At 27.0% G+C, this 13,650-nt stretch overlaps 1 protein-coding gene across 1 annotated transcript; it reads left to right on the top strand.

Annotated features, from left to right (window-relative positions):
- The first annotated feature begins 5,680 nt into the window (after positions 1-5,680).
- Positions 5,681-12,947, top strand: LOC128953321 (ATP-binding cassette sub-family C member 3-like). The gene is made up of 5 exons (XM_054298811.1): positions 5,681-6,161; positions 6,673-6,893; positions 7,864-8,282; positions 10,333-10,831; positions 12,315-12,947. The coding sequence occupies exons 1-5, from the start codon at positions 5,744-5,746 to the stop codon at positions 12,945-12,947; spliced, it is 2,190 nt and encodes a 729-aa protein (XP_054154786.1). The 5' UTR covers positions 5,681-5,743.
- Positions 12,948-13,650: the final 703 nt, after the last annotated feature.

Consider the following 13,650-nt stretch of genomic DNA (forward strand, 5'->3'; position numbering starts at 1 on the left):
TTTAAAATAATAATAATAATATAATTAATAATATAATAATTAATAATAAAAAATAGTATTATAGTTATTATATTGATATATACAACTTTTAAAATAAATTATATATAAATTTGAATTAATATTCATTGAAATATTAATTTTTTAAAAAAAATATATATTGTATTTATATTTAAATATCTATAAAAGTGTTTAAATAAATTTTATGTATGTTTTTTTAAATAATACAATTTAAAGATTTGTTTTATGTTGTTGCTAATATATACATTAGATTTATTTAACTAATTAATATTTTTATTTTATTTATTTTTTAAAAATTGCAATTAAAATAAATAAATAAATTTATTTAATAAGATGAATAAATATTAAATAATTTAATATTAAAAACTAAATAATTTAATATTAAAAACTAAATAATTTAATATTAAAAACTAAATAATTTAATATTAAAAACTAAATAATTTAATATTAAAAACTAAATTATTTAATATTAAAAACTAAATTATTTAATATTAAAAACTAAATTATTTAATATTAAAAACTAAATTATTTAATATTAAAAAATAAATTATTTAATATTAAAAAATAAATTATTTAATATTAAAAAATAAATTATTTAATATTAAAATAATTAATTTATTTTTAAAAAAATAAAAATAAATAATTTTCGATACAATTATTTATTACTTGTATTTGAGTTTATTTTTATCTAAACTGTCTACATTTAAAAAAAAATATATTATTAAATTTTTAATTAATTATTTATATTTTTTAAAAATTAGAATTCCAGTCAAACCTGGAATACAGAATCACCTAAACTAAGCTTATGTATGATTCAGACAGTATTTGTATGGCTACCGGCGCTTACACTGTGGTTATGTATACCGTATCTGATATGGGATTGTATTAAATCATCGGAAAAAAAATTTGAAATTAATTGGAATTACTATAATATTAGTCGTCTATCGATAGCTATTGTCTGCACTTGTATTACATTAGCTGATTGTATACTTGGTTTGTGTCGACGATATCAATGGTTAGACTATAATCAGACAACCATTGCCCAGATATTGGCAACAATTATTCAGGTGTTTACACGACTAGCTTTGTGTGCAGTTTACTACTGTCACCGAAAGTATGGTATACACCGAAGCGGTTGTGTTTGGCTATACCTGCTATTGGATACGGTTTTTGGTGGCCTATCGGTGGCCACATATGCCCAACAACAACAACAACAACAAGACAACCGCCAAACTAGCTATGAATTTATATTATATTGTATTGAATATTCACTGACAGTCCTATTATTTGGATTTAGTTTAGTTACCGATCGATTGCCACAATTAAAAAATATTAGTCAAAATAATAATAATAATAATAACTGTCCCGAAAATAGGGCCTCATTTATATCGAAACTAACGTTTCATTGGGCAAACAGTTTGATTTTAAAATCCATAAAAAATCAATCAATAGCTAATGTTAACAGTTTATGGACTGTCCGTCCAAACGATAGTACATTATATAACTTTCAACTATTTGCTAAACACTGGACTACTAGTAGTAGTACTAATACTACTACTACTACTACTACTACTACTAATAATAATAATAATTTTTATTATAATTCATTGAATAATAATAATAATAAAATAGCAAATCAATTATCATTATTCGTATGGTTAGGAAAATATAGACAAAAAAAATATTATATAAATAATAATTTAACTAATACTATAACAACTAAGCAGCATCAGCGTAGTTTGTTCTGGGTCCTATTCAAAACATATGGCTTAAATTATATATTAGCCAGCTCATTGGTTATTGTGGCCGGCATTGTACGTGTATTACAACCAATTGTTATCAGGTATTATTATTATTATTATTAAAATTATTATTTTATTTTATAAAGGATTCAAATTTAATTTATGTTATTATACTATATATATATATATTAATACAATTTATGATAAATACTATAATATACTATACTATATATATATATATATATATATATAAATTAATTAATATTTTAATGAATATTAATTCAAATTTATATATAATTTATTTTAAAAAAGTTGTATATGTCAATATAATAGATATAATACTATATATTTTTTATAAATTATTATATTATTATTATTATTTTAAATATAAATTAAATTTATCTAAATATAAAAGCTATAATGAAACTTTTTTTAAAATTTTTTTTATATTAATCTATCATATTTCTCAAAATATATTTCATATCCCATATATATTGAAATAGATTTTTATTTATAGTCAAATAATGAGTATAAGATATAATTATTTTATATTATATTTTTTCAAAATAAATTATATAATTATTTAAAATAATATTTTTTTAAAACTTACTATATTATACTATATATTAATGAAAATCTAAAATATTAACTATCTATATATATATATATATATATATATATTAAGTTGGATGATTAGTTTTACCGAAAACCTGGCTGAACCCGAATGGCACGGCTATGTCTACGGACTGGTATTGGTTTCAATGAATTTGTTTTATTCATTTGTCTGTGCATTTTATAGCCAATATTCAACAGTTTTAGGTAATTACCAATATATATATATATAATACTAATACTACTACTACTACTACTACTACTACTACTACTACTACTACTACTACTACTACTACTACTACTACTACTACTACTACTACTACTACTACTACTACTACTACTACTACTACTACTACTACTACTACTACTACTACTACTACTACTACTACTACTACTACTACTACTACTACTACTACTACTACTACTACTACTACTACTACTACTACTACTAATAACTAACTACTACTAACTAATAATAATAATAATAATAATAATAATAATAATAATAATAATAATAATAATAATAATAATAATAATAATAATAATAATAATAATAATAATAATAATAATAATAATAATAATAATAATAATAATAATAATAATAATAATATAATAATAATAATAATAATAATAATAATAATAATAATAATAATAATAATAATAATAATAATAATAATAATAATAATAATAATAATAATAATAATAATAATAATAATAATAATAATAATAATAATAATAATAATAATAATAATAATAATAATAATAATAATAATAATAATAATAATAATAATAATAATAATAATAATAATAATAATAATAATAATAATAATAATAATAATAATAATAATAATAATAATACTAATAATAATAATATATCAGGCGTTATAAGATGATTATACGGTCCCTTATTTAAAAAAACAAATAGACCAAGGTAAAAAACAAAACAAAAAATTATAATACACAAATTAAATAACTAATTATATAAAGTTATATATTTTTTAATTTATATAAAATGTTTAATCAAAATATGAGTAATTAAAAAAATATGTAACATTGTATTTAAGCTAGATCAAATATATTTTAATAAATCATAAGCTTAAACAGTATATTTTAATTAAAAAATCACTAGAATGATAATGCCTGATATATATATAATAAAAAATATAAAATAATAATTTTTATTTATTTAATCAAAAAACTTACTTTTTTTAAAAAATTAAAATTTTAAATAAATAAAAAGGTCAACGAATCCGGTCGTGTCTGACATCAGCCATATATCGCAAGATGTTTGTCGTCGACAATAACAACAGCGGCGGCGGCGACGGTAATAGTGTGGTCACTAACGGCGAAATAATTAGCTTAATTGCCATCGATTGTAGCCGTTTTACCGGTATATTTAAAAATTAAATTATTATACTTTAATAATTATTATATTATATATATATATATATCAGGATTGCAAAAGGTTTTCAATTTCATGGGGGTGGGGGCGGTATAGGGTTGGGGTAAAATATCAAGAATCTCATAAAAAACAACTGGGGTATAGGGTGGTAGGGGTCCCCAAACATTTTGGCTTTTGGGAAATGGTAGATAAAACCTATAAATCTCGAACTCAGGGGGGTTAAGATGACCTTACCCTATCCTACCCCACCCCTATCGCAACCCTGATATATATATATATTGTATATAGAAAATAATACAACTATACTGTATATACTATTATTATACTAGTATATTAACTAAAAAATAAATTATTATTTTTTTTCAAATCACCCTAGATGATTTACATATGGTTATATTTGCTATCGTATCGCCCATACAGATAGCTGTCATACTCTACCAGTTTTACATATATTTAGGTTTATCATCGCTAACCGGTTTGGCTATTATTCTGCTACTGTTCCTAATGTGTGCCATAGTATCGAAATATGCCAAACATTTTATTGGTAAACAAATGTTAATCAAAGATCAACGACTAAACATTACTAACGATATATTGAATGGCATGAAAGTGACAAAAGTACTGAATATATATATATATATAAGGCGTGCTTCACATATTATGTTCGCACTTTTTAGGAAATCTAGACCCCATCCCTCCCCTATGTTCGCAATTGTTCGCATTTAGTCATTTAAAAAAATACGTTCGCATGTCCGTAACCGCTACCCCCCTCCCCCGCCACCACAAGAAATAAAATATTATCTAAATGCGAACGTTCATAAAGTCTCTACCCCTCCCATCCCCCTCGTTCGCAAAAGTTCGCTTTAGCTAACCCCCTCCCCTCAAGTGCGAACGTAATATGTGAACCACGCCTAAACTTATTATAAAAAACTATATCTTTTTAATTTATTTTAATTTTTTTTAATTTAGTTATACGCCTGGGAGGAGGCTTTTCACAAAATAATAGTCAACTTACGTTTGATGGAAATGAGACAATTGCGTTGGTCTACACTGTTGAACGTATCCTATTCGGTGATGGCCTCGTGTTCGCCCTATTGGATCATATTTTTCATATTCATGGCCTACATAATGATCAATACTGCCGATGATGATGACCATCGATTGGATGCCCAAAAATTGTTTGTACCCCTAGCCCTGGCCCAATTTCTCAGGGGTGTACTGGTTATGTTTCCCCAGGGGGTCAATTCATTCATATGGGTATAACAATTATTATTATTATTATTGCTGCTGCTGTTATAGTATACTAGGCGTTACGGTCCCTTATGTTTTAAAAACATAATTAATGACCAAGATAAAAAACCTAAAAATAAAATAATAATAATACACAAATTAAATAACTTAATAATTTTATATACTATTAAATTACATAAAATATGAGTAATCAAAAAATATGAGTAATTAAAAAATTAAAAAAATATGTAACAGTGTATTTGAGCTAGGTCAAATATATTTTTTTTAATAAACCATAAGCTTCGACAGTGCATTTTTAATCAAAAGTAATCAAAAATCATTATCTTGATAAACGCCTGATGTATACTATATTTCAACAAAAAAAAATAAGTAAACAAATTTGTTAACTAAGTTATTACTAAATTATTATTAATTTTTTTGTGGTTAGATTATGGTTGCAATTAAACGTTTAGAAAAATATCTGAATCTTAACGATAAATGTGATTACGTTAGACAAATTGATGACGACAATAAAGACAACGGTAATGGATGTATGGACAGTATGGATGATCATCCAAAGTGTGTGGTTAGGGTAACAAACGGTTGGTTCACATGGGAGTCGACCAAACCATTAGACACACCGACGATATTAGTAGACAACAAAAATAATAAACCAATTGCTACTAATACTACTACTACTAATAGTGTATTTAGTTTGAATAATATTAATTTGAAAATAATGGACAAACAATTTGTGGCAATAGTCGGTAGTGTCGGCTCAGGTAAGTCATCGATACTCGAGTCGCTATTCGGCGAAATGCGACTATTATTAGGCAAAGTTAGTGTCGGCGGCGGTGGCGGCGGCCGAATGGGTGGCCGAAAAAACATAGCATACGTTCCCCAACAGCCGTGGATACAGAATGCATCAGTTATGGACAATATATTGTTTGGCAAACCATTGGACAACGGACTGTATCGTCGGGTAGTAGTCGGCTGTGCACTGGAACAGGATCTCAGACAACTATCGGCCGGCGATCAGACAGAAATTGGCGAAAAAGGTATCAATTTAAGCGGCGGTCAAAAACAACGAATCAGTTTGGCTCGGGCTGTATATTCCGAGGCCGATATTTATCTGCTGGACGACCCTCTAAGCGCAGGTATTTTTTTTAATTTATTTTTTTTTATAAAAATCTCAAAAAAATACTTAATTTGGCAAAATTTTTTGTGTTATTATATTATATATGTTTAGGGTTAGGGTTAGGGTTAGGGTTAGGGTTAGGGTTAGGGTGGGTGTAGAAGGTTAGGAAGTGGTGTGTGTTATGGGGGGGGGTGGAGTGAAGAAAAACGGGATGTGAGGGCTGGTATCTAAAACTTTTGATACATTGTGTCATTTTAATAGCTTTTTTAAAAAAATTAAAAAAAAATCTAAACAACAAATCGGTTAGGTTTGACGGGGGTGGGGTGGGCGTATAAAATTAGGAAATAGTGTGTGTGTGTTAATGGGGAGGTGAGGGCGGGTATATAAAAACTTAATTAGCTATTAAAAAAAACTTCAACAACAAATGGGTTATATATATAATGTATATATATATATAACCGATTTATATACTGTTCCCTTAATTTTTATGTATGTTTTTTTATATGTAATACATAATTGTATTGTCAAAGTGGACAGTCATGTCGGTAAACATCTAATGCATGAAGTGTTAGACTCGAGGACAGGGCTATTGAAAAATAAAACCCGAATTCTGGTAACCAATCAATTGTTTGTATTACCTGATGTCGATCTGATTGTTTGCCTATCGGATGGCAATATAATAGCAATCGGTTCCTATGATTATCTAATTAATGAAAACAAAATGTTTTCCGATTTAGTCAAACAATATTCAGTTAACAACAATTCAAATGATAATAATTTAGATGAAAACTGTATTAATAATAATAATAATAATTTTAATACTACTAATACTACTAATACTACTAATACTACTACTACTACTACTAATAGAGATAATATTAATAATAATAATGATAATAATAATAATAATAAACGTAAAAGTAGAGTATCTATATATAATAATAATAATGATAATAAAATTATTAAACAACTTATTAATGATGAATATATAGAGACAGGCGATGTTAACTATAAGGTTAGTAAAATTTTATTTATAATAATTTTGTTGATATAGATATTATATATATATATATATATATACAGTATATATCTTTATATTATAATTTAATTTTGTTGTTGTTGTTGGTATTATCTACAGTAAACTTACTATATATATATATATATACTAATATATAATTTATAACAATTACTTGTTTTTTAATGTGTTGCATGTGATTATTAATAATTATTAATAATTTATTAAATTAAAAAACAAATTAATATCAAATAAATATATAATGCTTATAATTTATAAGTTATAAAATTATAAGTTATAATATACTATTATCAACAACAAAAATAACAKKGATCTAACTTTACATGTAGTATAGAGTATATATRTATATATCAGGGTTGCTAAAGGTTTTTCATTTTCAGGTGGGGGGTATAGGGGGTAAAATGGTAAAATTTTCGAAAAAGCTAATTCCTACTAAATTCCCGCTAAATTCACATTCCGAAAATTGGTAGTGGCCCCCTAACTTTTTGGCTTCAGGCCAGGGGGGGTAAAAGCTTAAATTTATCGATTTCAGGGGGTAAGACGTCTTACTCCCCCTACCCCCACCCTTTAGCAACCCTGATATATATATATATATATTTATATAATACAAGATATTTATATATAATTTTAATGTAATAAAATAATTATTAGATATATATATATAAATAGATTTTTAAATTTATAGGTTTATCTAAAATACGCCAAACAAATGTCGATAACGTTGTCGACGCTTACGATTATATTTCTAATCATATCGTTTGCTGTGACCATTGGCATCAACTTTTGGCTGAACACATGGAGCCAACAACAACMCCAACACCAACAACAACAACATAACGSTACTCATCATACGGTACACTCAAACGGCTATTATTTAGGWATAATAGCCGCACTGACCGTCGGTCAGATGATGACACTGATTGTCGGTAGGTTTGCATTGGTTTTCGGTKCGCTGTTGGCGTCSACMCGAATGCACGACAAACTCTTATGGTCTGTAATGCGATCGCCGATGAAGTTCTTCGATACGACACCATTGGGYCGTATAGTCAACCGGTTTAGCAAAGATATCGATACCTTGGATACAGTCACTGAATTTACATTCAGGTATTTTTTTATATATGKAATAAATATAAACAAMTAAAAAAAATAAAATTTAAATTAATTAATTAAATGCAAACTAAATATTATTTTTTTTAGTTAAAAAATAAGGCAAAACTTTGGTATATGTGTTACCAATTTGTTGTTGAAATTTKTTATAACCATTAAGTTTATTGAAAAATTCTTGACTATTACTTTAGGTTAGATTAGGTTGGAGTGGGAGTAGAGGGTTAGGAAGTGGTATGTGTATGTGTATGTGTATGTGTATGTGTATGYGTATGTGTATGTGTATGTGTATGTGTATGTGTATGTGTATGTGTATGTGTATGTGTATGTGTAGTATGTGTATGTGTATGTGTATGTGTATGTGTATGTGTATGTGTATGTGTATGTGTATGTGTATGTGTATGTGTATGTGTATGTGTATGTGTATGTGTATGTGTATGTGTATGTGTATGTGTATGTGTATGTGTATGTGTATGTGTATGTGTATGTGTATGTGTATGTGTATGTGTATGTGTATGTGTATGTGTATGTGTATGTGTATGTGTATGTGTATGTGTATGTGTATGTGTATGTGTATGTGTATGTGTATGTGTATGTGTATGTGTGTGTATGTGTATGTGTATGTGTATGTGTATGTGTATGTGTATGTGTATGTGTATGTGTATGTGTATGTGTATGTGTATGTGTATGTGTATGTGTATGTGTATGTGTATGTGTATGTGTATGTGTATGTGTATGTGTATGTGTATGTGTATGTGTATGTGTATGTGTATGTGTATGTGTATGTGTATGTGTATGTGTATGTGTATGTGTATGTGTATGTGTATGTGTATGTGTATGTGTATGTGTATGTGTATGTGTATGTGTATGTGTATGTGTATGTGTATGTGTATGTGTATGTGTATGTGTATGTGTATGTGTATGTGTATGTGTATGTGTATGTGTATGTGTATGTGTATGTGTATGTGTATGTGTATGTGTATGTGTATGTGTATGTGTATGTGTATGTGTATGTGTATGTGTATGTGTATGTGTATGTGTATGTGTATGTGTATGTGTATGTGTATAGGAAGTGTTGAGGGCTAGAATCAATAAAAAAAACCTTTTTTAAAAAACTTGTTAAATTTTAAGAGCTATTAAAAAACTTCAGCAACAAATAGCGGTTTACATATACCGATGCTTTTTAAGCCAATAATAATAATTTTATTTTTAAAAAATACATTTATAGGTAAAATATTTTAATTWATTAATTAATTGATTTCTACTATTTGTTTTTTTCTTTAAAAATATTTATATGAAAATACAAACAGTTATGTTTTATATCTATTGTTGGTAAGCCTGTCGGGTATAATAGTCATATCGATTGTCATCCCATTGTTTATAATACCAGTAATCGTTTATATAATTGTAATCTATATATTTCAGGTATTTATAATAAGCTTGMAAAAAAATCTGTAAAAACTGTAAAAAGTAAAAATATGTTTAATATATATATGTTTAAAATATTAATAACTTTTTTTGACTRATTATTATTATCTCTCTTTTTTTAAAGCATTATTATACAAGAATATCGTGTCAAATAAAACGGTTAGATATATATATATATATATATATATATATATATCAGGCGTTAWCAGATGACTATACGGTCCCATATTTTAAAAACATAATTAATGACCAAGTTAAAAAAAACAAAAAAAATTATAATACACAAATTAAATACTATTAATTTTATATACTAATAAATTACATCAAAAATGCCTAATCAAAATATGAGTAATTAAAAAAAAAAATATGTAACAGTGTATTTAAGCTAGGTGAAATATATTTTTGATAGACCATAAGCTTCGACAGTGCATTTTAATCAAAAATCATTATYCTGATAACRCCTGATATATATATMTTTAAATTAATAATTAAATTATTAATTGTTTTAAATTTATCATAATATTTTTAGATAATTAATTAATTATTATTTTTTTGAAAAAAATATATAAATATATAATAGTTTGGAATCAATTACTCGGTCGCCAATAATTGCCTATTTTAGCGAAACATTAGACGGTTTACCCAGTATTAGAGCTTATGGATGTATGGATCGATTTATTGGTCATATGGACACACTWATMGATACTAACCAACGGTGCCAATATTCAAGCACAGTAGTCAACAATTGGCTACAAATCCGTTTGGATTTTATATCCAGTTTACTGATACTTTGTGCTTCACTGTTGATAATATTGAAACGCCAGTCGCTTAGCGGCGGCGATACCGGTATGTCATTGTCCAATATTACCGGACTGTCGTATGCSGTCGGCCTAATGGTCAGATTGTTTACACAATTGGAGACAAGTATGGTATCGTTTGAACGTTTAGATGAATACTGTCAGCTTGAATCGGAAGCTAATAATACTAGTCAGCAACCATTATTGCCAGACAACTGGCCAACCGATGGCTGTATTGAATTCAGACAGTATAGTACCCGCTATAGACAGGGATTGGATTTAGTGTTAAATCAAATCGATATTCGTATCAATTCTGGCGAAAAAGTAATGATATATTTCGATATATATATATCTAAATGTTTGCTAAAGGTTTACGATTTCAGGGGGGGGGGGGGTGGTGGGAGGTATAGGAGGGTAAAATGACAAAAATCTCAAAAAAGCTTGGGGTGGGTATAGGGTGGGGTGAACAATTTGTATTGCATTTTTAAACGACATTTTTTGCCAAATTCCCAGTAAATTCCCAGTAAATTATCAATAATTCCCAATAAATACCAAATAAATTTCTAATAAACTCCCAATAAATTCCCAATAAATTCCCAATAAATTCCCAATAAATTCCCAATAAATTCCCAATAAATTCCCAATAAATTCCCAGTAAATTCCTTATAAATATAACTCTAGATATTTATAAAAAAAAATATTTAACCAGTTTTTTGTTGTTGTTGTAAAATAAGCTATTTAATTATATTAAAACTGCTCAATAGATAGTATTTATATTTTTTGTATTATTTGTAGTATTAAATTTTTTCACACTAATTAAAACAAATTGTTACGGTGCGGGGATCCCTAACTTTTTGGCCAGGGGGGGACCTAAAAACCTAAAATGTCGATCTCAGGGAGGGTAATATGGTCTACCCTACCCACCCCACCCCTTCGCAACCCTGATATATATTAGAGGGGGGAACCGAAGAGTTTTTAGGAACCGCAACCGAACCGAAAAATCTGAAAATCCTGAACCGTAACCGAACCGTAACTAAAACTTAGGAACCGAATGAAACCGGAACCGAACCGTAATCTTACATAAATTACGTTAATAATATTAAGGGGGTAAAAAGTGGGCTTAAAATCTAAAAAATTGATTTTCATATTTTTATTTATTGTTATAAAATACGGTTATAATTAAATTAGTATAAGTTATAGTTATTATATTTATTATAATATATAAGCTTATAAATATAATTTTATAACTAAATTAATAATTAATTAAAAATAGATAAATTTTAGTTAATAAATAATTAAAAATAATAATTAATAGTAATAATTAAAAGTTATAAATAACTATTTTTTAAATGCAATTATTATATTAATATAAAGTAATAATAGTTTAATAAAAATATTTAATAATATTAACAACAGTATTTCTAAAGATAATTTTATTTGTGCTATTAATTTAAACTCAAATCAGTTTTTAATTAAAACCGTTTTAAATCTAAAACCATTTTTAAAACCGAAACCGTTTCTAAAACCGGAACCGTCTCTAAAACCGAAACCGTTTTAAAACCGAAAGCTAAAAACAAGAACCGCAACCAAACCGGACCTGAAAGACAGAAACCGAAACCGAACCGGAACCGAAACACAAAAACCAAAACCGTGAAAAAGCCGTTTCGGTTCCGGTTTCATTCGGTTTTATGAAACCGAACCGTTTCGGTTCCTCCCTCTAATATATATATATATATATAGAAATTTATAAATGTTTTTTCTAAAATAAAATTAATTATTATTTCAATTCATATCAATACTACATAAGATCGGAATAGTTGGCCGAACCGGTGCTGGAAAGTCGTCGCTAACGCTGGCATTGTTTCGACTGATTGAATCGGTATCGGGTCGGATAGTCATCGACGGTATCGATATCAGTCAAATGGGTCTACCGCAGCTCAGATCTAGGCTAACAATCTTACCACAAGAACCGGTACTCTATACGGGAACCGTACGTTCAAATCTGGATCCGTTTGGCAACTGTTCGGACACTGAATTGTGGTCAGCGTTAGATCGATCGCATCTGAAATCGTTTATCCAATCAAACGATTCCGGTCTGGACTATCTGGTCACCGAAGGTGGCGATAATTTTAGTGTCGGTCAACGTCAGCTGATATGTCTGGCCCGGGCTTTACTACGCAATACACGTGTGCTTATCCTAGACGAGGCCACGGCTGCCGTCGACGTGGAAACCGATTCGCTAATACAGCAAACAATTCGCAAACATTTCCGATCGGCTACCGTACTGACCATAGCTCACCGATTGAACACAATTATGGATTCAGATCGTGTACTAGTCCTGGATAAGGGACGGGTAGCCGAATTTGATACACCAAATAATCTACTAAATAATGACAAAACTATTTTCTATTCACTGGCCAAAGATGCGGCAATTATTTAAAATTTTGAAATAAATTTTTAGACATAATTTTTTTTTATTATTATTTGTTTTAGTTTTACAATTGTTTTAGTAATTATATAAATATATTAATATTTGTTTTAAAGTTTTTTTTAATGAAAAATAAATTTAATAAATAAATTGATTAACTCTCTGATAATAATTCTGAAAATATATAAGTTATTAAATATTAGACAACTAAATAAATTTGAAAAAATAACAAAAGGAAAAAAATATAAAATAATATAATAATTTATTCAATGAGAAATTTTCTAGAAACTTTCTAAGCTGTGTTCTAACGGCTAAACGCGATTCAAAATTTTTTCGTATAAAGTAACCACAGTTAATTTTGTCGTAATAGAAAAATATATAAACTTTACTTTATAAACTGTTAAGCTACTAATAATGATAAAAATGTTTTTTTTTTAAATTAAATTATTTTATTGCTTGTTTTTATTAGATTTTATTATAAAATATTCGTTGATTATTAACCTTATAGAACAATTAGTTTGACTAACAGACTATTATTTAAATTTGATTTTTTTAAAAAAAAATTGTTTAAACAATTGTCAATAAAAAATTTATTGTGCAATCAAGGTGTCGTTATTATTTTTTAGCAATAAAATAATTTAATTAAAAAAACATTTTTATCAGTATTAGTAGCTTTACAGTAATAACGTATAGTTTATATATTTTTATTACGACA

This window comes from Oppia nitens, unplaced genomic scaffold (assembly GCF_028296485.1).
Source record: "Oppia nitens isolate AA-2021 unplaced genomic scaffold, nextdenovo-longstitch-racon4-pilon3 scaffold11_pilon_pilon_pilon, whole genome shotgun sequence".
NCBI classification, from domain to species: Eukaryota; Metazoa; Arthropoda; class Arachnida; order Sarcoptiformes; family Oppiidae; genus Oppia; species Oppia nitens.